At 48.5% G+C, this 26,951-nt stretch overlaps 1 protein-coding gene across 1 annotated transcript in view; it reads left to right on the top strand.

Annotated features, from left to right (window-relative positions):
* The window catches only part of lrrc24 (leucine rich repeat containing 24), a 43,963-nt gene that overhangs the window by 15,113 nt on the left and 1,899 nt on the right, over positions 1-26,951 (top strand). Inside the window, exons 2-4 of the mRNA XM_080182705.1 lie at positions 9,859-10,026; positions 15,280-15,558; positions 24,053-24,221. Coding sequence (XP_080038831.1) covers positions 9,877-10,026; positions 15,280-15,558; positions 24,053-24,221 — 598 coding nt within the window. The 5' untranslated portion in view covers positions 9,859-9,876. The remainder of the gene's footprint in view (positions 1-9,858; positions 10,027-15,279; positions 15,559-24,052; positions 24,222-26,951) is intronic.

Consider the following 26,951-nt stretch of genomic DNA (forward strand, 5'->3'; position numbering starts at 1 on the left):
AGAGAGGGGTGATGGGGAGAGGGGTGATGGGGGAGAGGGGTGATGGGGAGAGAGGGGTGATGGGGGAGAGGGGTGATGGGGGAGAGGGTGATGGGGGAGAGGGTGATGGGGAGAGGGTGATGGAGAAAGAGGGTGATGGAGAGAGAGGGGTGATGGGGGAGAGCGGTGATGGGCGAGGGAGTAATGGGGGAGATGGGCAATGGGGGAGAAGGTGATGGAGATGAGGGGATTGGGGAGAGGGGGCATAGGGAGAATGGTGACACGGGGAGGGGGTGACGGGGGGGGGGCTGATGGGGAGGATTGACAGAGTGGGGGCGATGGACAGTCTCAGAATGCTATTGGATTTTTCTCACATTAACCATAAGTTGCTGTGAACACTGAACGATTCCTGTCAGAGTTTGATGAGAGAATGAGGTCTCCTTGCTCAGTCCGTGTGGTCTAATTGGTGCCGGTCCGTGATATTAAATGGCGAGCGGCCAGTGCCATCACTCGCTATTCACTGTGTCAGCTTTGTTATTACCTGAGCCCACTCACAGTTATAGAGATACTGAGAATACAAATAAAAAAACCTCCTTCACAAAGAGAAGATAAATACCACCAGAGGACAGTCTGTGTGTGTGTGTGTGTGTGTGTGTGTGTGTGAATGAATCATAGAATCCCTACAGAAGGGAGAAGGAGGACATTTGGCCCATCAAGTCTGTACCAACAACAATCCCACCTAGGCCCTATCCCTGTAACCCTACATATTTACCCCTCTAACCTACGCATCCCTGTGTCTAGGGCGGTGGATAGAGGAGAGCCGGTGGATGTGGTCTTTCTTGATTTTCAGAAGGCGTTTGACAAGGTACCTCACAAGAGGTTATTGCAGAAGGTCAGGGGACATGGAGTTGGGGGTAGGGTGTTAGCGTGGATAGAGGACTGGTTGTCAAATAGGAGGCAGAGAGTGGGGGTCAATGGGTGCTATTCGGATTGGCGGATGGTGACTAGTGCAGTGCCCCAGGGGTCGGTGCTGGGGCCTCAGCTATTTACCATTTATATAGATGATCTGGAGGAGGGAACCGAGTGTAGGGTGTCAAAATTTGCTGATGACACCAAAATTGGTGGAAAGGCAAATTGTGCGGAGGGTGGGGAGAGTCTACAGAAGGATCTAGATAGGCTGGGCAAATGGGCCAGGAAATGGCAAATGGAATTTAATGTTGGCAAGTGCGAGGTGGTCCACTTTGGTAGGAATAATGGTAGGAAGGACTATTACTTACGTGGAGAAAAACTGCAGCAGGCGACGGTGCAGAGGGACCTCGGGGTCCTTGTGCATGAGTCGCAAAAACCCAGCTTGCAGGTGCAGCAGGTGGTCAGGAAGGCGAATGGGATGCTGGCCTTCATCGCGAGGGGGATTGAATATAAAAGTAGGGAGGTCTTGCTGCGGCTGTATAGGGCATTGGTGAGGCCGCAGCTGGAGTACTGTGTGCAGTTTTGGGCGCCGTACTTACGCAAGGATATTTTGGCCTTGGAGGGAGTGCAGAGGAGGTTTACTAGGCTGATGCCAGAGTTGAGGGGGTTGAGCTATGAGGAGAGGCTGAATAAATTAGGCTTGTACTCGTTAGAGTTTAGAAGAATGAGGGGAGATCTCATTGAGACGTATAAGATGATGAATGGGATGGATAGGATAGAGGTGGAGAGACTCTTCCCGCTCAGAAAGGACAGTAGGACTAGGGGGCACAGCCTCAAGATAAAGGGGGGGGTGGTTTAGAACAGAGTTGAGGAGGAACTTCTTCACTCAAAGGGTGGTGAATCTCTGGAATTCTCTGCCCGTTGAAGTGGTGGAGGCTGCCTCGCTAAATATTTTTAAGACGCGGGTTGATGGGTTTTTGATAAGAGAGGGGATTAAGGGTTATGGGGAGAGGGCGGGAAAGTGGAACTGAGCCACGACAGATCAGCCATGATCTTATTGAATGGCGGGGCAGGCTCGAAGGGCTAGTTGGCCTACTCCTGCTCCTATTTCTTATGTTCTTATGGCCAATGCATCTAACCCGCACATCTTTGGATTGTGGGAGGAAACCCACGCAGACATGGGGAGAATGTGCATTCTCCACGCAGATAGACTGGGAATCGAACCAGGTCCCCGATGCTGTGAGGCAGCAACGCTAACCACTGTGTTGCTCTGCCATCTCGTGTGTGAGTGTGTGAATGTGTGTGTGTGAACGAGTGTGCAAATGTGTGTGTGTATGACTGAGTGAGTGTGAGAGCAGAAATCTCAAAGGCCTCCTCTACAATCAGCTCCTACGACATTCTGACCTTTGATATCAGGCATTACTTCCTCAGGAGGAGATCATAACAAGTGGATATTGTGAACTCTGCACTGTAATATTGCATTTAGACCACATCTTTGTGTACCTGTCTGCGGCCCACATGTACAGGAAAATATTTCATTGCACCTTCTGAATACACATCGAAAGGATATTATTAAACTAGAAAGAGTGCAGAAAAGATTTGCTAGAATGCTACCGGGACTTGATGGTTTGAGTTATAAGGATAGACTGGGACTTTTTCCTTTGGAGCGTAAGAGGCTGAGGGGTGATCTTATAGAAGTCTATAAAATAATGAGGGGCACAGATCAGCTCGATAATCAATATCTTTCTCCAAAGGTAGGGGAGTCTAAAACTAGAGGGCGTAGGTTTAAGTGAGAGGGAAGAGATACAAAAGTGTCCACAGGGACAATTTTTTCACACAGAGGGTGGTGAGTGTCTGGAACAAGCTGCCAGAGGTAATAGTAGAGGCGGGTACAATTTCAACTTTTAAAAAGCATTTAAATAGTTACATGGGTAAGATGGGTATAGAGGGATATGGGCCAAATGCGGGCAACTGGGATTAGCTTAGGGGTTTAAAAAAAAAGGGTGGCCTGGACAAGTTGGGCCAAAGGGCCTGTTTCCATGCTGTAAACCTCTATGACTCTATAACTCTGTGAGAGTGAGTGTAAGAGTGTGGAAGTGTGTGTGTGTGTATGTGAGGGAGTGTATGTGTGTTTGAGGGAGGGAGTGTGTGTGTGTGAGGGAGTGTGTGTGTGAGGGAGTGTGTGTGTGTGTGTGTGTGTATGTGAGGGAGTGTATGTGTGTGTGAGGGAGTGTGTGTGTGTGTGTGTGTGTATGTGAGGGAGTGTATGTGTGTGTGAGGGAGTGTGTGTGTGTGTGCGTGTGAGAGTGTGTGTGTGTGTGGGAGTGTGTGTGTGTATGAGGGAGTGTGTGTGGGAGTGTGTGTGTGTATGAGGGAGTGTGTGTGTGTGTGTGGGAGTGTGTGTGTGTGTGTGTGAGGGAGTGTGTGTGTGTGAGGGAGTGTGTGTGTGTGTGTGTGTGTGTGTGTGGGAGTGTGTGTGTGTGTGTGTGTGTGTGTGGGAGTGTGTGTGTGTGTGTGTGTGAGGGAGGGTGTGTGTGTGTGTGTGTGTGAGGGAGGGTGTGTGTGTGTGTGTGTGAGGGAGTGTGTGTGAGGGAGTGTGTGTGTGTGTGTGTGTGTGTGTGTGTGTGTGTGTGTGTGTGAGGGAGGGTGTGTGTGTGTGTGTGTGTGAGGGAGGGTGTGTGTGTGTGTGTGTGTGAGGGAGTGTGTGTGAGGGAGTGTGTGTGTGTGTGTGTGTGTGTGTGTGTGTGTGTGTGTGTGTGTGTGTGTGTGTGTGTGTGTGTGAGGGAGGGTGTGTGTGTGTGTGTGTGTGAGGGAGGGTGTGACTGGGTTTCACTCTAAATAACGACATGTATTCAGAAAGTGCAATGAAATATTTTCCTGTACATGTGGGCTGCTGACAGGTACACAAAGGTGTGGTCTAAATGCAATATTACAGTGCAGAGTTCACAATATCCACTTGTTATGGTCTCCTCCTGAGGAAGTAATAAAGTACAGCCTGATATCAAAGGTCAGAATGCAGAAGGAGCTGATCGTAGAGGAAGCCTTTGGGACCTCTGCTCTCACACTCAAACTAAATTCACTCTTCATCAGGAGCAACAAGAGTGGGAGCTGCTCTCAGTTCAAACCAGATCGATAAGCAACTAACTGGAGCAGGTGAAAGGTTTTTATTTAATATTTTATCACAAGGGCTGCCTCAGACTGAGGGTGTTGTGTCCAGTGATGATTGGTTTAGTCCTGCCTGATCCTGTATAAATTGTGGATGATCCGCACTGATTTAGTCCCATCTAATAATGTACAGTTCATTGTCAGTGTTCCTTCACAGTAATATAACTGCTTTGTTGTGAGTACTATTTGCTAGCATTGCCCATCCCTAATTACCCTTGAGAAGATGGTGGTGAGCTTCTTTCTTGCTGTAGTCTATGTAGGTACATCCACTGTGCTATTAGGGAGGGAGTTCCAGGATTTTGACCCAGTGACAGTGAAGGAACGATGATATATTTCAGGATGGTGAGCAACATGAATGGGAACCTCCGGGTGGTGGTGTTTCCACATAGCTGCTGCTTTTGTTCCATGTGGTGTATAAGGTGTGTTAAGACCTATGTGTAAAAATATTATAAAGACAAGTCTAAAAGCACTATATCTGAATATGTTCCATGGTGACAGAGGGTGCGGGACATGCAAAACCCTGTAAACATTGGCGGGATCAAAGATCCCACCACCAGCCAATGTGGGTGCCGGAAAATCCCATCTGAGCATCCTAAATCTAAACAAAACAAGCAACAAAGGCATGAGGCATGAACTGGTCAAGGTAGATTGGGAACTTCATAAAGAGATAGCAGATCAGCAATGGGTAATGTATATGAAATTAAAGTGTACATTGCAACAGTTATCCATTCCTTTCTGGTGCAGAAACAACACGATGAGCAGCTCAACCATGGTTAACAAATGAAATGAAGGATAGTATTAGATCCAAAGGGAAACAAGATAAAATTGAAAAAGTAGCCAGCCTGAGGACTGGGGACAATCGAGAATTCAGCAAAGGAGGACCAAGAGATTGATTCACGAAAAGAAAACTAGAGTGTGAGAGTCAACTTGGAAGTCACATAATAGCGGACTATAAATCTTCTGTAAATATGTTAAAACAAAAAGATTAGTGAAGACTAATCCCAACAAAAATGGAAAATGCTGGTAAGTGTCAGCAGGTGTGACAGCATCTATGGGGAGAGAATAGAGCCAATGTTTCACACCTTGATGACTTTTTGTCAGAGCCTGGGCTTTCTCAGACAAACAGAATGGCAGAGTATTATTTAAATGCTGATAGTTTGGAAAATTTGAATAGATTTGATGTATTATTGTCACATGTATTGTTTCTTGCGTGCTAAAGAACAAAGAACAGTACAGCACAAGAAACAGGCCCTTCGGCCCTCCAAGCCTGTGCCGCTCATTGGTCCAACTAGACCATTAGTTTGTATCCCTCCATTCCCAGTCTGCTCATGTGTCTAACCAGGTAAGTCTTAAATGATCCCAGCGTGTCTGCCTCCACCACCCTGCTTGGCAGTGCATTCCAGGCCCCCACCACCCTCTGTGTAAAATACGTCCCTCTGATATCTGAGTTATACCTCGCCCCTCTTACCTTGAGCCTGTGATCCCTTGTGATCATCACCATCGACCTTGGAAAAAGCTTCCCACTGTTCACTCTATCTATACCCGTCACAATTTTGTACACCTCTATTAGGTCTCCCCTCATTCTCCGTCTTTCCAGGGAGAACAATCCCAGTCTACCCAATCTATCCTCATAGCTAAGACAAAACATACCATTCATAAAGTACAAAGGGGAGAAGGAAAGGAGAGGGTGCAAAATATAGTGTTACAGTCAGCGCTAGCACTTAGAGAAAGATCAGCTTAATATATCGTAGGTTGTACTAAGGACCTTGGTGTCATAGCACATCAGTCACTGAATATGTAGTGTGCAGCTACAGCAAGCAATTCGGAAATCAAATGGTGTGTTGGCCTTCATTGCAAGAGGACTTGAGTACAGGAGGAAGGATGTCTTACTGCAACTGTACAGAATCTTGGTGAGACCCCACTTGCCACTTTTGATCTCTATCTAAGAAAGGATATACTTGCCATAGAGGGAATACAGCGAAGGTTCACCAGACTGACTCCCGGGATGGCAGATCTGTCATGAGAGATTGGGTCAACTGGGCCTGTATTCAATAGAATTTTGAAGAATAAGAGGAAATCTAATTGAAAGTTATAAAATTCTGACAGGGTTGGACAGACTGGATGCAGGGATGTGTTTCCTCTGGCTTGGGATCTAGAAAAAGGGTCAGAGTCTCAGGATATTGGGTAGGACATTTAGGAACAAAGAACAAAGAACAAAGAACAACACAGCACGGGAAACAGGCCCTTCGGCCCAACGAGCCCGCGCCGCCGTCCCACTGTCTCAGTGACCTATTCATGATTTTAGTCTACGCCTAATGTGCGAGGATCAGGGAGGTCCAATTTAGGGACAATTTAGTACCCAATCAATCAGCCTAAAAGCACATCTTTGGGGATGTGGGAGGAAACCGGAGCACCCGGAGGAAACCCACGCAACCACGGGGAGAACGTGCAAACTCCCACAGACACAGGCCCAAATCCATGTGTCCGCACAGCAACAGAGATAGTCTCTGAGCTGTCATGTTGCCCTCGAGATGGTCCAGTTTAAGCACACTAACGACATGAAGCAATAGGCAACTCCCGAAGCAACATCCAAGAGCAGCCCACTACAACCTGCTGCATGCATGCCCCTTGCTGGACTTAAATGCCTGTGGAGACAAAAAAATTCATTATTAAACAGGCAAAGACTGTAACATCCCTGAGGCAAAACGTATTCCCGAGCCTACAATGTTTAGTAAGGCCTACTATATCCCCCTATATGTAGCCCGCTCATGTGGCTGTCTAAGTGACTCTTAAACAACCCTAGCGTGCCTGCTTCCACCACCTTACTCGGCAGTGCATTCCACACCCCCACTACCCTTTGCGTGAAAAACTGCCCTCTAATATTTGTCTTATACCTAGCCCCCCTCACCCTAAGCCCGTGACCCCTCGTTCTATCCATTTCTAATAGCGGAAAAAGCTTACCACCTTTTACTCTATCTATCCCCTTCATAATCTTATAAACCTCTATTAGATCCCCCCTCAGCCGACGTCTCTCAAGGGAAAACAGCCCAAGTTCATTCAATCTTTCCTCGTAAGACAGCCCTTCCATACCAGGCAGCATCCTGGTAAATCTCCTCTGCACTCTCTCCAGGATCTCTACATCCTTCCGGTAGTACGGCGACCAGAACTGGACGCAGTACTCCAAGTGAGGCCTAACCAACGTTCTATACAACTGCAACATCAGACTCCTACTCTTATATTCTATACCTCTTCCTATGAAGGCTAACATACCATACGCTTTCCTCATCACATTCTGCACCTGCACCGACACCTTCAGGGACTTGTGCACTTGCACCCCCAGGTCTCTCTGCGTATCTATACTCCGGATAGTTCTCCCTTTTATCGTATAACTCCCCTCCACATTATTCCGGCCAAAGTGCATCACCTCGCATTTCTCCGGATTAAATTCCATTTGCCATCTATCTGCCCAATCTACCAGCCTGTCTATGTCCTGTTGCATTGCCAGGCACTGCTCCTCAGTACCCGCCAATCCAACCATCTTAGTGTCATCAGCAAATTTGCTGATCACACCACCTACCCCCTCTTCCAAGTCATTAATATATACCACAAGTAGAAGAGGTCCTAGTACCGAGCCCTGCGGCACACCACTGGTGACAGACCTCCAATTGGAAAAGGAGCCTTCCACTACTACCCGCTGTCTCCTCCTCCCAAGCCAGTTCTCCACCCATCTACATACCTGGCCTTGTATCCCATGAGCCTTCACCTTTTCTATCAGCCTACCATGAGGGACCTTGTCAAACGCCTTACTGAAATCCATATAGACGACAACAACGGCTTGTCCTTCGTCAACCGTTTTTGTCACCTCTTCAAAAAATTCCACTAGATTCGTAAGGCACGACCTCCCTGTAACGAAGCCATGCTGCGTATCCCTGATCAGATTGCAGCGCTCCAGATGTTCATACATCCTATCCTTGAGGATCCTCTCCATTAGCTTGCCTATAACTGAAGTCAAGCTCACCGGCCTATAATTCCCTGGGTTATCCCTCTGACCCTTCTTAAACAACGGTACTACATTTGCAATCCGCCAATCCTCTGGGACCTCACCTGTGTCTGAGACAAGGAGAAATTTCTTCACTCAGAGGGTGGTGAACCTGTGGAATTCTGTGCCACAGAAAGCTGTGGAGGCCAAATCACTGAACATATTTAAGAAGGAAACAGATCTCTAGGTTCTAAAAGTAATAAAGGGTCTGGGGAGAATGCTGGAGTATGGCTGCAAGATAGGAGATCCGCCATGATCACATTGAATGGCAGAGCAGGCTTGAAGGACCGAATGGCCTAATCCTACTCCTATTTTCTATGTTCCTATGTTTATCCTTGAAATGGCTGAGCAAGCTATTCATTTTAAGGGCAATTAGGGATAGGCAACATTGGGGGTGAAGTTCACTGCCACTTTAACACATTGGAGACAGCCTTATGAGCAGCTCCCCACCCTCTGCCATCCCCCCACTCCGCCAATCCCCCGCCATCCCCCGCCACCTGCCATCCTCCTGCCTCTCGCCATCTCCTTCTCTGCCCCGCCTCGCCATCCCCAGTTTAACTGCTGGTCCTGAGGGGTTGCTGATGGGCTGCCCACTCTCTGGGTGACCCGGGAATGACTCCCCAGGATGTCCTGAAGGAGAGATTTCTCACATTTTCTTTGAACATTCCTGTCGGAGATAATCGGGGTGATGGGGAAAGGATTGGGGAATGAGGACTCTGTTCTCACTTTCTCATTGGCTGTGGGAAAAGGGAACTGTCATGATTGTGAACCAAATCAACCAATTCCCCACCTCCGGCCCCAAACACATCCCTGCTAAGGCCTCAGCTTCATGCCAGGCCTGCAATAGGATCCTTGAGGCAGAGGCCTTGGACCTTGTCAAGATCCCTTGTTGCTCCATCACCACTGGAATTTACTTGGCAGGGTTCCCTCTTGACTGGAGGAATGGCAGGCGTTGCGTTCATGCAGCAACCCATCATCTTCAGGTTAAGGTCAGGGAAAAGGAAGGATGGGCAAAAGTCTTGCCCTTCCAAGAGCAAGTGCCTCTCCTCCCACCTTCCTAAAGGCTGGTCACCCAATCATCTCCTCTGTATTGGTACCCATGTGTTAGCTACCAGGGTTCTAAGTGCTGGACCACCACAAGTTCCCCTCATCCTGACTTGAAATATATTGCTGTTCCTTCACTGTGGCTGGGTTAAAATCCTGCAACTCTCTCCCTAACAGTATTGTGGGTGTACCTACACCTCATGGCGATTCAAGAAGTCAGCTTACCATCTACTTAAGAGGCAATTAGGGATGGGCAATAAATGTGGGCCTAGTGAGTGACATTGACATGGAAGAATCATGGAATCCCTACAGTACAGAAGGAGACCATTCAGCCCATCAAGCCTGCACTGACAACAATCCCACCCAGGCCCTAACCACCACCTTCCCCACCCACCCCCCCCCGCTCCACCCCTCCAGTATTTACCCTGCCAGTCCCCCTGACTCTAAGGGTCAATTTAACATGGCCAAATCAACCTAACCCGAACATCTTTGGAGTGTGGGAGGAAACCGGAGCACCCGGAGGAAACCCACGCAAACATGGGGAGAACGTGCAGATTCCACACAGACACATCCTGTGCAAAGATAAATTAAAAGGAAAGGAACATGAGGGAAATACGAGGAGAATTGGATATTAGAAGTTAGTCTCATTGTTGGCAGGGTCCCTTTCAGTGGGCGCAGAGCATATGGTGATATTAAATCCTCTGCTGTTTATCCACATGCAGGTTATCCACACTAACTCGATGGATTACATTGCCACAGTTATAATACTCGGTCTCCAAGTGCTTCAGTGCCAGGGCTGTCTGGAAGGATGTCGGTGTTATAGTACAACAGTGGAATGTGGATCCCTCGGACTGACAACAGTACCATCCAATATTCCTCCTTTCACCCAGGTAACTTCACAGACTGAAAAGGTGCAGCAGTCCCACTCTTACACCTTCTATTCCCAACGACCGCCTGGGATCCCATCCCCAAACCAAAAAAAACCACAAAGGAGGAGTTTGGGAGGATTATTTAAATGCAGAGTTTCATTCAGACCTGACGTTGTAGAGGAATCAGAATCCTCAGCAACTACGAAGGGCCACAACTGGGATAAGGAGGGGACAGCCTGTCTGAGGCCTTGCTTGGTCCAGAGTCTAATCATGTCAGGTCAGGGTGGGCTGGAACACACTGAGAAGCCTGTTCACAGAAACGTAGAGGATAGGAGCAGCAGTAGGCCATTCGGCCCTTCGAGCCTGCTCCACTATTCATTATGACCATAGCTGATCATCCAACTCAGTATCCTGATCCCGCCTTCCCCCCATTTCCTTTGATCCCTTTCACACCGAATGCTATATCTAACTCCTTCAAGAAAACATTCGATGTTTTGGCCTCTACTTAGTGTGGTAGAGAATTCCATACATTCACCACTCTATGGTTGAAGACATTTCTCCTCATCTCAATTCTAAAAGGTGTACCCGTGTCCTTAAACTGTGACCCCTGGTTCTGGGTACCCTTACCATCAGAAACATCCTTCCTGCCTTGACCAGGTCTCATAGCCCTTTCCCTCTCTCAATATATAGCTATTCAGATAATAATCGTCCTTCCTGTTTTTGCTACCAAAATGGACAACTTCACATTTATCCACATTATACTGCATCTACATTGCATTTGCCCACTCACTCAACTTGTCCAAATCACACTGAAGGATCTCTGCATCCTCCTCACATCTCACCCTCCCATCCCAACTTTGTACCTTCTGCAAATTTGGAATAATTAAATTAAATTCCTTCATCTAAATCATTAATAAACATTGTGGTACCCTGCTAACTGCCTGCCACTTGGAAAAAGACCCATTGATTCCTACTCTGTGTTTCCCATCTGCCGGCCAGTTTTATATCCATCTCAATACACTGCCTCAATCCCATGCGCTTTAATTTTACACGTTAATCTCGTATGTAAGACCTTGTCGAAAGCTTCTGAAAATCCAAATAAACCACATCCGCTGGCTCCCCCTCATCAACTTCACTAGTTACATCCTCAAGAAGTTCCAGTAGATTTGTCAAGCATGATTTCCCTTTCATAAATCTACACTGACTCTGTCTGATTCTAAAGTTAAAGTTTTCTTTTTAAGTTTGTTTATTAGTGTTGCAAGTAGGCTTATACTAACACTGCAATGAAGTTACTGTGAAAATCTCCTAGATGCCACACTCTGGCGCCTGTTCGGGTACACTGAGGGAGAATTCAGCATGGCCAATGCACCTAACCAGCACGCCTTTCAGACTGTGGGAGGAAACAGGAGGACCTGGAGGAAACCCACGCGGACACAGAGAGAATGTGCAGACCCTGCACAGACAGTGTCCCAAGCCAGGGTTGAACCCAGGTTCCTGGTACTGTGAGGGAGCAGTGCTAACCACTGTGCCACCATGCCACCCTACCTGCTGTGAAATCTTTTATAACGTTCTAGCATTTTCGTCACTACCGATGTTAAGCTTACTGGTCTATAATTCCTTGTTTTCTCTCTACCTCCCTTTTTAAATAGTAGAGTTACATTTGCTACCCTCCAATCAATAGGAATTATTCCCAAGTCTATAGAATATTGAAAGATGACCACCAATGCATCCACTATTCCTTGGGCTACTTCCTTAAGTACTCTGGGATGTAAATTATCAGGCCCTAGGATTTATTGACCTTCAATACCATCAGTTTTCCAACATCACTTCTCTACTAATACTGATTTCCTTCAGTGCCTCCCTCTCACTAAATTCACCACTCCACCAGAATGTGACTGTTTTCATCAAGGTAGCAGAGAATTTTCACACAGTAAGCTGCCGCACACAGCAGTATGATAATGACCTAACTAACCTATTGGTGAATTAACATTGAGCAGGACACTGGGGGAGATCCTCCCCTTTCATAGAATATAGAATCTCTACAGTGCAGTAGGAGGCCATTCGGCCCATCAAGCCTGACCCAGGCCCTATCCCCGTAACCCCATGTATTGACCCTGCACTCCCCTTGACACTAAAGGTCAATTTAGCATGGCCAATGCACCTAACCCGCACATCTTTGGCGTGCGGGAGGAAACCGGAGCACCAAGAGGAAACCATGCAAACACGGGAAGAACATGCAGACTCCACACAGACCAGGATCGAACCTGGGTCTCTAGCACTGCGAGGCAACATTGCTAACCACTATGCCACCATGCCGCCCATAAAGCAATGGCCCCCAAAGTGATCACAAACCCACAACCCTGAGATTAAGAGTCTCTATTTACGAAGCTAGCTGGGCTTCAGGTAGTCTGGGATGACTCCTCTTCATCCACTTGTGAGGGCGATTTCATGTCACATTTGATGGTTGGCACTTCTGACAGTTAGTACTGTGTGTCAACTTAAATTTTATGCACAAGTCCTTGGAATGGCGCCTTCTGGCTCAGAGGACAAACTGCTAAGCCAGTGTGCCCAGATTGAGAAAGGACAGTAGATAAATATATGAGCAGAATGCGAAAAGAGCAAAGCTCCATCAGAAAAATGCAAATGGCCTCTTCCTGTGCTTTGAAACTGCTAACTAACTGAAACCATTCCCCAAATTGGTGAAGCATTGCTTTAGTCCCCCTTCAAAATGTGAAGGATTTAGGTGTTGGTGTGTGGTGTTACCAGCGTTTTCCAACCCTGGGCTCTGCCACTGTTTAACCAGATAAGGAATGCATACACTCCAGATTGTAAAGGAGGCTAGGGAGGAAATTACGGGTCCCCTAACGGAGACATTTGAATCATCGACAGCCACAGGTGAGGTGCCTGAAGATTGGAGGGTGGCTGATGTGCCTTTATTTAAAGAGGAGAAGCCTGGGAACTACAGGTCAGTGAGCTTAACATCTGCAGTAAGTAAGTTGTCTGGAGATATTCTGAGACAGGATCTACAGGCATTTAGAGAGGCAAAGACTGATTAGGAACAGTCAGCATGGCTTTGTGAGTGGAAAATCATGTCTCACAAATTTGATTGAGTTTTTTGAAGGGGTAACCAAGAAGGTAGATGAGGGCAGTGCAGTTGACATTGTCCACATGGACTTTAGCAAGAGTTTTGACAAGGTATCGCATGGTAGGTTGTTGCATAAGGTTATATCTCATGAGATCCAGGGTGAGATAACCAAATGGATACAAAATTGACTTGATGATAGAAGACAGAGAGTAGTTGTAGTGAGTTGTTTTTCAAACTGGAGACCTGTGACCAGCAGTGTGTCTCAGGGATTGGTGCTGGGTCCACTGTTATTTGTGATTTATATTAATGATTTGGATGAGAATTTAGTAGGCATGGTTAATAAATTTGGAGATGACACCAAGATTGGTGGCATAGTGGATGGTGAAGAAAGTTATCTACGATTGCAACAGGATCTTGGTCAATTGAGTCAATAGTTTGAAGAATGGCAGATGGAGGTTATATTGCAAGGTGATGCATTTTAGTCAATCAAACCAGGGCAGGACTTACTCAGTTCATGGTAGGGTGTTGGGAGAGTTATAGAACAAAGAGATCTAGGGATATATGTTCATGGCTCCTTGAAAGTGGAGTCACAGGTGGACAGAGTGGTGAAGAAGGCATTAGGCATGCTTGGTTTCATTGGTCAGAACATTGAATACAGGAGTTGAAGTTATACAACACACTGGTAAGGCCACACTTGGAACTGTGTACAGTTCTAGTCACCCTATTATGGAAAGGATATTATTAAACTAGAAAGAGTGCAGAAAAGATTTACTAAGATGCTACTGGAACTGGATGATTTGAATTATAAGGAGAGGCTGGATAGATTGGGACTTTTTTCTCAGGAGCGTAGGAGGCTTAGGGATGATCTTATAGAGGTCTATAAAATAATGAGGGGCATAGATAAGATAGATAGATAGTTAACATCTTTTGCCAAAGATAGGGAAGTCTAAAAATAGAGGGCATATGTTTAAAGTGAGAGGGGAGAAATACAAAAGAGTCCAGAGGGGCAATTTTTTCATACAGAGGGTGGTGAGTGTCTGGGACAAGCTGCCAGAGGTAATAGTAGAGGTGGGTACAATTTTGTTTTTTAAAAAGCATTTAGACAGTTGCATGAGTAAGGTGGGCACAAAGAGATATGGGCCAAACGCGAGCAGTTGGGACCAGGTTTGGGTTAGAAAAAAGGGCGGCTTGGAGAAATTGGGCCAAAGGGCCTGTTTCCATTCTGTAAATCTCTATTACTCTATGTGAGGTCTGCTTATGGGAACAGCCAATGATGCAAGTTCCCCTCTCCACTCACGATCCTGACTGGGAAATATATTGGCCGTTTCTTTACTGTGGCTGGGTCTAAATCTTGGAACTCCATTCCTAACAGCACTGTGGATGTACCTACACCTCATACTCTAGTGTCGTTCAAGAAGGCAGCTCACCACCACCTTCTCAAGGGGCAATTAGAGATGGGCAATAAATGCTGGCCTTGCCAGCGATGCCCAGATCCTGAATGAATAAAATAAGTCTGAACTGGAGTGAATTCTAACAGCAGCCTGTAACTAACAGTACAGTGCTTAGTGAATCACAGCACACTGCACCATCATTTAAACTCAGCATTTCCAGCTTGCCTGTGGAAGAAAGATTGAAAGCGTTCCATTTTCACATGTTCAGCTTTACATTGACAAGAATGAGTAGAAATGCTCTGTGTGTCAGTTTGATGTTGATGCAGTGTTTAGTGTTGTTTGCTCTGTGTTTGCAGACTTTGCCTCTTTCCCTGCAGCTTTCACATCTTGTCTGACCCAGAATTGTCCTCTGCTGTTTTGTGTAGTTTTTACCAGTTACTTTATTCCCTCCCCTTCCTGCTGTTTCTCTGCTGTTTCCACACTGTCACTGCATGGTTTGGATTGAATAATTTCTTATTTCTCTGCTGAACTGAAATCTTGTTTGATTTTTGCTGCCTGTTTTTTTCTCTGTGTATCTCTCTCATTCTCTCTCTCTCTATTTCTCTCATTCTCTGTCTCTCTCTGTCTCTCTCTTTCTCCTTCCATGTCTCTCTCAATCTCTCTCTCTCTGCTCTCTCTCCCTCTCTACATTCTCTCTGCTCTCTCTCTGTGCCCTCTCTCTGTCTCTGCTCCCTCTCTTTCTGAACTCTCTCTCTCGGTCTGCCTCAATGAGCTAACTCGGGTTTGGTTGATTTTCAGACCTTATTTTTGCAAGACAATGACATCACTCACATCAGCCAGCGGGACTTTTCCCACCTCTCCAAACTCCAGAACCTCTACATTCAGAACAACAGCCTTAGCTCCATCCAACCCGGTGCACTGTCCAGGCAGCACTCGCTGGTGGAGCTGGCCCTGAACGGCAACCGGATCCAACACCTGAACCGCAGCATATTCGAGGGATTGGACCACCTGAGGGTGTTGTACCTGGCAGGAAACCAGATCGGCCGACTGCTGGACTTCACATTTCATGGACTGCAGGTACTGAGTACAGAGGGGGCAATGAGCAATCGAGCACAGAGGGGGGGGCAATGTGTAATCGAGTACAGAGGGGGGGCAATGTGTAATCGAGTACAGAGGGGGGGCAATGTGTAATCGAGTACAGAGGGGGGGCAATGTGTAATCGAGTACAGAGGGGGGGCAATGTGTAATCGAGTACAGAGGGGGGGCAATGTGTAATCGAGTACAGAGGGGGCAATGTGTAATCGAGTACAGAGGGGGGGCAATGTGTAATCGAGTACAGAGGGGGGGGCAATGTGTAATCGAGTACAGAGGGGGGGGCAATGTGTAATCGAGTACAGAGGGGGGGCAATGTGTAATCGAGTACAGAGGGGGGGCAATGAGCAATCGAGTACAGGGGGGGGGCAATGTGTAATCGAGTACAGAGGGGGGGCAATGTGTAATCGAGTACAGGGGGGGGGCAATGTGTAATCGAGTACAGAGGGGGGGCAATGTGTAATCGAGTACAGAGGGGGGGCAATGTGTAATCGAGTACAGAGGGGGGGCAATGTGTAATCGAGTACAGGGGGGGGGCAATGTGTAATCGAGTACAGAGGGGGGGCAATGTGTAATCGAGTACAGAGGGGGGGCAATGTGTAATTGAGTACAGAGGGGGGGGCAATGTGTAATCGAGTACAGAGGGGGGGCAATGTGTAATCGAGTACAGAGGGGGGGCAATGTGTAATCGAGTACAGAGGGGGGGCAATGTGTAATCGAGTACAGAGGGGGGGCAATGAGCAATCGAGTACAGAGGGGGGGGCAATGTGTAATCGAGTACAGAGGGGGCAATGTGTAATTGAGTACAGAGGGGGGACAATGTGTAATCGAGTACAGAGGGGGGGCAATGTGTAATCGAGTACAGAGGGGGGGCAATGTGTAATTGAGTACAGAGGGGGGGGCAATGTGTAATCGAGTACAGAGGGGGGGCAATGTGTAATTGAGTACAGAGGGGGGGCAATGAGCAATCGAGTACAGAGGGGGGGCAATGTGTAATTGAGTACAGAGGGGGGGCAATGAGCAATCGAGTACGGGGGGGGGCAATGTGTAATCGAGTACAGAGGGGGGGCAATGAGCAATCGAGTACAGAGGGGGGGGCAATGTGTAATCGAGTACAGAGGGGGCAATGTGTAATTGAGTACAGAGGGGGGACAATGTGTAATCGAGTACAGAGGGGGGGCAATGAGCAATCGAGTACAGAGGGGGGGGCAATGTGTAATCGAGTACAGAGGGGGCAATGTGTAATTGAGTACAGAGGGGGGGCAATGTGTAATCGAGTACAGAGGGGGGGCAATGAGCAATCGAGTACAGAGGGGGGGCAATGTGTAATCGAGTACAGAGGGGGCAATGTGTAATTGAGTACAGAGGGGGGACAATGTGTAATCGAGTACAGAGGGGGGGCAATGTGTAATCGAGTACAGAGGTGAGGCAATGTGTAATCGAGTACAGAGGGGGGGCAATGTGTAATCGAGTACAGAGGGGGGGCAATGTGTAATCGAGTACAGAGGGGGGGCAATGTGTAATCGAGTACAGAGGGGGGGCAATGTGTAATCGAGTACAGAGGGGGGGCAATGTGTAATCGAGTACAGAGGGGGGGCAATGTGTAATCGAGTACAGAGGGGGCAATGTGTAATCGAGTACAGAGGGGGGGCAATGTGTAATTGAGTACAGAGGGGGGGCAATGTGTAATCGAGTACAGAGGGGGGGCAATGTGTAATCGAGTACAGAGGGGGGGCAATGTGTAATCGAGTACAGAGGGGGGGCAAATGTGTAATTGAGTACAGAGGGGGCAATGTGTAATCGAGTACAGAGGGGGCAATGTGTAATCGAGTACAGAGGGGGGGCAATGTGTAATCGAGTACAGAGGGGGGGGCAATGTGTAATCGAGTACAGAGGGGGGGCAAATGTGTAATCGAGTACAGAGGGGGGGCAAATGTGTAATTGAGTACAGAGGGGGGGCAATGTGTAATCGAGTACAGAGGGGGGGCAATGTGTAATCGAGTACAGAGGGGGGGCAAATGTGTAATTGAGTACAGGGGGGGGGCAATGTGTAATTGAGTACAGAGGGGGGGCAATGTGTAATCGAGTACAGAGGGGGGGCAATGAGCAATCGAGTACAGAGGGGGGGGCAATGTGTAATCGAGTACAGAGGGGGGGCAATGTGTAATCGAGTACAGAGGGGGGGGCAATGTGTAATCGAGTACAGAGGGGGGGCAATGTGTAATCGAGTACAGAGGGGGGGCAATGTGTAATCGAGTACAGAGGGGGGGCAATGAGCAATCGAGTACGGGGGGGGGCAATGTGTAATCGAGTACAGAGGGGGGGCAATGAGCAATCGAGTACAGAGGGGGGGGCAATGTGTAATCGAGTACAGAGGGGGGGGCAATGTGTAATCGAGTACAGAGGGGGCAATGTGTAATTGAGTACAGGGGGGGGGCAATGTGTAATCGAGTACAGAGGGGGGGCAATGTGTAATCGAGTACAGAGGGGGGGCAATGTGTAATCGAGTACAGAGGGGGGGCAATGTGTAATCGAGTACAGAGGGGGGGCAATGAGCAATCGAGTACAGAGGGGGGGGCAATGTGTAATCGAGTACAGAGGGGGCAATGTGTAATTGAGTACAGAGGGGGGACAATGTGTAATCGAGTACAGAGGGGGGGCAATGTGTAATTGAGTACAGAGGGGGGGGCAATGTGTAATCGAGTACAGAGGGGGGGCAATGTGTAATTGAGTACAGAGGGGGGGCAATGAGCAATCGAGTACAGAGGGGGGGCAATGTGTAATTGAGTACAGAGGGGGGGCAATGAGCAATCGAGTACGGGGGGGGGCAATGTGTAATCGAGTACAGAGGGGGGGCAATGAGCAATCGAGTACAGAGGGGGGGGCAATGTGTAATCGAGTACAGAGGGGGCAATGTGTAATTGAGTACAGAGGGGGGACAATGTGTAATCGAGTACAGAGGGGGGGCAATGAGCAATCGAGTACAGAGGGGGGGCAATGTGTAATTGAGTACAGAGGGGGGGCAATGAGCAATCGAGTACGGGGGGGGGCAATGTGTAATCGAGTACAGAGGGGGGGCAATGAGCAATCGAGTACAGAGGGGGGGGCAATGTGTAATCGAGTACAGAGGGGGCAATGTGTAATTGAGTACAGAGGGGGGACAATGTGTAATCGAGTACAGAGGGGGGGCAATGAGCAATCGAGTACAGAGGGGGGGGCAATGTGTAATCGAGTACAGAGGGGGCAATGTGTAATTGAGTACAGAGGGGGGGCAATGTGTAATCGAGTACAGAGGGGGGGCAATGAGCAATCGAGTACAGAGGGGGGGGCAATGTGTAATCGAGTACAGAGGGGGCAATGTGTAATTGAGTACAGAGGGGGGACAATGTGTAATCGAGTACAGAGGGGGGGCAATGTGTAATCGAGTACAGAGGTGAGGCAATGTGTAATCGAGTACAGAGGGGGGGCAATGTGTAATCGAGTACAGAGGGGGGGCAATGTGTAATCGAGTACAGAGGGGGGGCAATGTGTAATCGAGTACAGAGGGGGGGCAATGTGTAATCGAGTACAGAGGGGGGGCAATGTGTAATCGAGTACAGAGGGGGGGCAATGTGTAATCGAGTACAGAGGGGGCAATGTGTAATCGAGTACAGAGGGGGGGCAATGTGTAATTGAGTACAGAGGGGGGGCAATGTGTAATCGAGTACAGAGGGGGGGCAATGTGTAATCGAGTACAGAGGGGGGGCAATGTGTAATCGAGTACAGAGGGGGGGCAAATGTGTAATTGAGTACAGAGGGGGCAATGTGTAATCGAGTACAGAGGGGGGGCAATGTGTAATCGAGTACAGAGGGGGGGCAATGTGTAATCGAGTACAGAGGGGGGGGCAATGTGTAATCGAGTACAGAGGGGGGGCAAATGTGTAATCGAGTACAGAGGGGGGGCAAATGTGTAATTGAGTACAGAGGGGGGGGCAATGTGTAATCGAGTACAGAGGGGGGGCAATGTGTAATCGAGTACAGAGGGGGGCAAATGTGTAATTGAGTACAGGGGGGGGGCAATGTGTAATCGAGTACAGAGGGGGGGCAATGTGTAATCGAGTACAGAGGGGGGGCAAATGTGTAATCGAGTACAGAGGGGGGGCAATGTGTAATCGAGTACAGAGGGGGGGCAATGTGTAATTGAGTACAGAGGGGGGGCAAATGTGTAATTGAGTACAGAGGGGGGGCAATGTGTAATCGAGTACAGAGGGGGCAATGTGTAATCGAGTACAGAGGGGGGGCAATGTGTAATCGAGTACAGAGGGGGCAATGTGTAATCGAGTACAGAGGGGGGCAATGTGTAATCGAGTACAGAGGGGGGGCAATGTGTAATCGAGTACAGAGGGGGGCAATGTGTAATCGAGTACAGAGGGGGGGCAATGTGTAATCGAGTACAGAGGGAGGGCAATGTGTAATCGAGTACAGAGGGGGGGCAATGTGTAATCGAGTACAGAGGGGGGGCAATGTGTAATCGAGTACAGAGGTGAGGCAATGTGTACTCGAGTACAGAGGAGGGGCAATGTGTAATCGAGTACAGAGGGGGGGCAATGTGTAATCGAGTACAGAGGGGGGGCAATGTGTAATCGAGTACAGAGGGGGGGCAATGTGTAATCGAGTACAGAGGGGGGGCAATGTGTAATCGAGTACAGAGGGGGGGCAATGTGTAATCGAGTACAGAGGGGGCAATGTGTAATCGAGTACAGAGGGGGGGCAATGTGTAATTGAGTACAGAGGGGGGGCAATGTGTAATCGAGTACAGAGGGGGGGCAATGTGTAATCGAGTACAGAGGGGGGGCAATGTGTAATCGAGTACAGAGGGGGGGCAAATGTGTAATTGAGTACAGAGGGGGCAATGTGTAATCGAGTACAGAGGGGGGGCAATGTGTAATCGAGTACAGAGGGGGGGCAATGTGTAATCGAGTACAGAGGGGGGGGCAATGTGTAATCGAGTACAGAGGGGGGGCAAATGTGTAATCGAGTACAGAGGGGGGGCAAATGTGTAATTGAGTACGGGGGGGGGCAATGTGTAATCGAGTACAGAGGGGGGGCAATGTGTAGTCGAGTACAGAGGGGGGGCAAATGTGTAATTGAGTACAGGGGGGGGGCAATGTGTAATCGAGTACAGAGGGGGGGCAATGTGTAATCGAGTACAGAGGGGGGGCAAATGTGTAATTGAGTACAGAGGGGGCAATGTGTAATCGAGTACAGAGGGGGGGCAATGTGTAATCGAGTACAGAGGGAGGGCAATGTGTAATCGAGTACAGAGGGGGGGCAATGTGTAATCGAGTACAGAGGGGGGGGCAATGTGTAATCGAGTACAGAGGGGGGGCAATGTGTAATCGAGTACAGAGGGGGGGCAATGTGTAATCGAGTACAGAGGGGGGGGCAATGTGTAATCGAGTACAGAGGGGGGGGCAATGTGTAATCGAGTACAGAGGGGGGGCAATGTGTAATCGAGTACAGAGGGGGGGCAATGTGTAATTGAGTACAGAGGGGGGGCAAATGTGTAATTGAGTACAGAGGGGGGGCAATGTGTAATCGAGTACAGAGGGGGCAATGTGTAATCGAGTACAGAGGGGGGGCAATGTGTAATCGAGTACAGAGGGGGCAATGTGTAATCGAGTACAGAGGGGGGGCAATGTGTAATCGAGTACAGAGGGGGGGCAATGTGTAATCGAGTACAGAGGGGGGGCAATGTGTAATCGAGTACAGAGGGGGGCAATGTGTAATCGAGTACAGAGGGAGGGCAATGTGTAATCGAGTACAGAGGGGGGGCAATGTGTAATCGAGTACAGAGGGGGGGCAATGTGTAATCGAGTACAGAGGGGGGGCAATGTGTAATCGAGTACAGAGGGGGGGCAATGTGTAATCGAGTACAGAGGGGGGGCAATGTGTAATCGAGTACAGAGGGGGGGCAATGTGTAATTGAGTACAGAGGGGGGGCAATGTGTAATTGAGTACAGAGGGGGGGCAATGTGTAATCGAGTACAGAGGGGGGGGCAATGTGTAATTGAGTACAGAGGGGGGGCAATGTGTAATTGAGTACAGAGGGGGGGCAATGTGTAATCGAGTACAGAGGGGGGGGCAATGTGTAATCGAGTACAGAGGGGGGGGCAATGTGTAATTGAGTACAGAGGGGGGGCAATGTGTAATTGAGTACAGAGGGGGGGCAATGTGTAATTGAGTACAGAGGGGGGGCAATGTGTAATCGAGTACAGAGGGGGGGGCAATGTGTAATTGAGTACAGAGGGGGGGCAATGTGTAATCGAGTACAGAGGGGGGGGCAATGTGTAATTGAGTACAGAGGGGGCAATGTGTAATCGAGTACAGAGGGGGGGGCAATGTGTAATCCAGTACAGAGGGGGGGCAATGTGTAATCGAGTACAGAGGGGGGGCAATGTTGAATCGAGTACAGAGGGGGGGCAATGTGTAATCGAGTACAGAGGGGGGGGCAATGTGTAATTGAGTACAGAGGGGGGGCAATGTGTAATCGAGTACAGAGGGGGGGCAATGTGTAATTGAGTACAGAGGGGGGGCAATGTGTAATTGAGTACAGAGGGGGGGCAATGTGTAATCGAGTACAGAGGGGGGGCAATGTGTAATCGAGTACGGGGGGGGGCAATGTGTAATCGAGTACAGGGGGGGGCAATGTGTAATCGAGTACAGAGGGGGGGCAATGTGTAATCGAGTACAGAGGGGGGGCAATGTGTAATCGAGTACAGAGGGGGGGCAATGTGTAATCGAGTACAGAGGGGGGGCAATGTGTAATCGAGTACAGAGGGGGGGCAATGTGTAATCGAGTACAGAGGGGGGGCAATGTGTAATCGAGTACAGAGGGGGGGCAATGTGTAATTGAGTACAGAGGGGGGGGCAATGTGTAATCGAGTACAGAGGGAGGGCAAATGTGCAATCGAGTACAGAGGGGGGGCAATGTGTAATCGAGTACAGAGGGGGGGCAATGTGTAATCGAGTACAGAGGGGGGGCAATGTGTAATCGAGTACAGAGGGGGGGCAATGTGTAATCGAGTACAGAGGGGGGGGCATGGTAGCACAGTTGTTAGCATGGCTGCCTCACAGCACCAGGCACCCGGGTTTGATTCCTGGTTTGGGTCACTGTCCATGTGGAGTCTGCACATTCTCCCCATATCTATGTGGGTTTCCTCCGGGAAGTCTGGTTTCCTCCTACGAAGTGGGAGTTAGGTACATTGGCCCGAGCAGGCGCCAGAGTGTGGCGACCAGGGGAATTTCACAGTAACTTCATTGCAGTGTTAATGTAATGTAATAAACTTCAGAGGGGGGAAGAGAGCAGACACAGAGGTAGTGGGCATTGAGTGGGGTGGACATTGGGAGGACACTGAGGGGAGGGTGAGCACTGAGGGGGTGGCACTAAGGGGAGGTTCAAATGGAAACTGGATGGAGGGAGAGTCCCAGGAATGATGGGTTTGCCATATGAGGAGCGGTTGAGAAGTCTGGGTTTATACTCCATGGAATTTAGAAGGATGAAGGGGGAATCTAATTGAAACTTACAGAATACTAGATAGAGTGGATGTGGAGAGGATGTTTTCACTCGTGGGAGAGACTAGAACTTGAGGGCACAACCTCAGAGTGAAGGGACGCTCCTTTAAAACAGAGATGAGGAGGAGTTTCTTCAGCCAGAGAGTGGGGAATCTGTGGAACTCATTGCCACAGCGGGCTGTGGAGGCCGGGTCATTGAGTGTCTTTAAGACAGAGATAGATAGGTCCTTGATCAATAAGGGGATCAGGGGTTATGGGGAGAAGGCAGGGGAGTGTGGCTGAGAATTATATCAGCCACGATTGAAAGGTGGAACAGACTCGATGGGCTGGGTGACCTAATTCTGCTCCCATATCTTATGGTGAGTCATGAGATTGGAAACTGAACATGGAAGAACATCCTCACACTGGATAGAGGGACAGTCTCACTGGACAGAGGAATAATCAATGATTTTTCCAGGAAGAGATGGAAATTCAGTAGGAGAGACACCAAATGGGGCCTGTGAGCTGGACACACGGCTGATATTTTGTCCTTGGACCACCAGAGGAATAGTAAAGTTGAGAGATATAAAATATTATTTTTCATGCACTTCAGTTCATAGAATCATAGAGATTTACAGCATGGAAACAGGCCCTTCAGTCCAACTTGTCCTTGCAGCCCAGTTTTTACCACTGAGCTCGTCCCAATTGCCCACATTTTGCCCATTTCCCTCTATACCATCTTACCCATGTAACTTCATTGTACGTGTTAAGAAACCAGAGATAAAGATAGAGGGCAGTGGGCAGAAGTTGTTTAGACAACAATTATGGTGACTATGTAGAATAAAAGGGACTATGACTGAAATAAGAAGTAGCACTGGGTGTGGAGAGGTTGGTCTTTGGAATGTCTGAAGGTTGGGTTTTCTCCAATGTTCCACATCTCTTGCAGAGGTTACAAGAACTTCATCTCCAGGAGAACAATCTCGAGTCTTTAGCTGACCAAGCATTCCTGGGGCTCTCATCACTGGCCTTACTGGACCTAAGCAACAACAACCTACATACTCTAAACCAGGCATCAATCCAACCACTGAGGAGCCTCCAGGAGATCCGATTGACCGGTGAGCACACAGACTCACAGCCTAAACATTCAACACAGTGTGAGAGACAGGGAGTCATATACAGTGATATCTACACAGTGTGAGAGGCAGGGAGTTATTTACAGTGATATCCACACAGTGTGAGAGACAGGGAGTTATTTACAGTGATATCCACACAGTGTGAGAGACAGGGAGTTATATACAGTGATATCCACACAGTGTGAGAGACAGGGAGTTATATACAGTGATATCCACACAGTGTGAGAGACAGGGAGTCATATACAGTGATATCCACACAGTGTGAGAGGCAGGGAGTTATTTACAGTGATATCCACACAGTGTGAGAGACAGGGAGTTATTTACAGTGATATCCACACAGTGTGAGAGACAGGGAGTTATTTACAGTGATATCCACACAGTGTGAGAGACAGGGAGTTATTTACAGTGATATCCACACAGTGTGAGAGACAGGGAGTTATATACAGTGATATCCACACAGTGTGAGAGACAGGGAGTTATTTACAGTGATATCCACACAGTGTGAGAGACAGGGAGTTATATACAGTGATATCCACACAGTGTGAGAGACAGGGAGTTATTTACAGTGATATCCACACAGTGTGAGAGACAGGGAGTTATAAGAACATAAGAACATAAGAAATAGGAGCAGGAGTAGGCCATCTAGCCCTTCGAGCCTGCCCCGCCATTCAATAAGATCATGGCTGATCTGTCGTGGCTCAGTTCCACATTCCTGCCCTCTTCCCATAACCCTTAATCCCCTCGCTTATCAAAAACCCATCAACCCACGTCTTAAAAATATTTAGCGAGGCAGCCTCCACCACTTCAACGGGCAGAGAATTCCAGAGATTCACCACCCTTTGAGTGAAGAAGTTCCTCCACAACTCCGTTCTAAACCGCCCCCCCCTTTATCCTGAGGCTGTGCCCTCTAGTCCTACTGTCCTTTCTGATATCCACATAGTGTGAGAGACAGAGAGTTATTTACAGTGATATCCACACGGTGTGAGAGACAGGGAGTTATTTACAGTGATATCCACACAGTGTGAGAGACAGGGAGTTATTTACAGTGATATAAGAACATAAGAACATAAGAAATAGGAGCAGGAGTAGGCCATCCAGCCCTTCGAGCCTGCCCCGCCATTCAATAAGATCATGGCTGATCTGTCGCTGCTCAGTTCCACTTTCCCGCTTTCTCCCCATAACCCTTAATCCCCTCTCTTATCAAAAACCCATCAACCCGCGTCTTAAAAATATTTAGCGAGGCAGCCTCCACCACTTCAACGGGCAGAGAATTCCAGAGATTCACCACCCTTTGAGTGAAGAAGTTCCTCCTCAACTCCGTTCTAAACCGCCTCCCCTTTATCTTGAGGCTGTGCCCTCTAGTCCTACTGTCTTTTTTGAGCGGGAAGTGTCTCTCCACCTCTATCCTATCCATCCCATTCATCATCTTATACGTCTCAATGAGATCTCCCCTCATTCTTCTAAACTCTAACAAGTACAAGCCTAGTTTATTCAGCCTCTCCTCATAGCTCAATCCCCTCAACTCCGGTATCAGCCTAGTAAACCTCCTCTGCACTCCCTCCAAGGCCAAAATATCTTTGCGCAGGTGCGGCGCCCAAAACTGCACACAGTACTCCAGCTGCGGCCTCACCAATGCCCTATACAGCTGCAGCAAGACCTCCCTACTTTTATATTCAATCCCCCTCACTATGAAGGCCAGCATCCCATTCGCCTTCCTGATCACCTGCTGCACCTGCAAGCTGGGTTTTTGCGACTCATGCACAAGGACCCCGAGGTCCCTCTGCACCGTCGCCTGCTGCAGTTTTTCACCCCGTAAGTAATAGTCCTTCCTACCATTCTTCCTACCAAAGTGGACCACCTCACACTTGCCAACATTAAATTCCATTTGCCATTTCCTGGCCCATTCGCCCAGCCTATCTAGATCCTTCTGCAGACTCTCCACACCCTCCGCACAATTTGCCGTTCCCCCAATCTTGGTGTCATCAGCAAATTTCGACACCCTACACTCGGTTCCCCCCTCCAGATCATCTATATAAATGGTAAAAAGCTGAGGCCCCAGCACCGACCCCTGGGGCACTCCACTAGTCACCATCCGCCAATCCGAATAGCACCCGTTGACCCCCACTCTCTGCCTCCTATTTGACAACCAATCCTCTATCCACGCTAACACCCTACCCCCAACTCCATGTCCCTCGACCTTCTGCAATAACCTCTTGTGAGGTACTTTGTCAAACGCCTTCTGAAAATCTAGAAAGACCACATCCACCGGCTCTCCTCTATCCACCGCCCTAGACACATCCTCATAGAACTCCAGTAAATTTGTCAGACACGACTTCCCTTTAATGAAACCGTCCACACGGTGTGAGAGACAGGGAGTTATTTACAGTGATATCCACACGGTGTGAGAGACAGGGAGTTATTTACAGTGATATCCACACAGTGTGAGAGACAGGGAGTTATTTACAGTGATATCCACACAGTGTGAGAGACAGGGAGTTATTTACAGTGATATCCACACAGTGTGAGAGACAGGGAGTTATATACAGTGATATCCACACAGTGTGAGAGACAGGGAGTTATATACAGTGATATCCACACAGTGTGAGAGACAGGGAGTTATATACAGTGATATCCACACAGTGTGAGAGACAGGGAGTTATATACAGTGATATCCACACAGTGTGAGAGACAGGGAGTTATTTACAGTGATAT

This window comes from Carcharhinus amblyrhynchos, unplaced genomic scaffold (assembly GCF_965287045.1).
Source record: "Carcharhinus amblyrhynchos unplaced genomic scaffold, sCarAmb.v2.hapA scaffold_81, whole genome shotgun sequence".
Classification (NCBI taxonomy): Eukaryota; Metazoa; Chordata; class Chondrichthyes; order Carcharhiniformes; family Carcharhinidae; genus Carcharhinus; species Carcharhinus amblyrhynchos.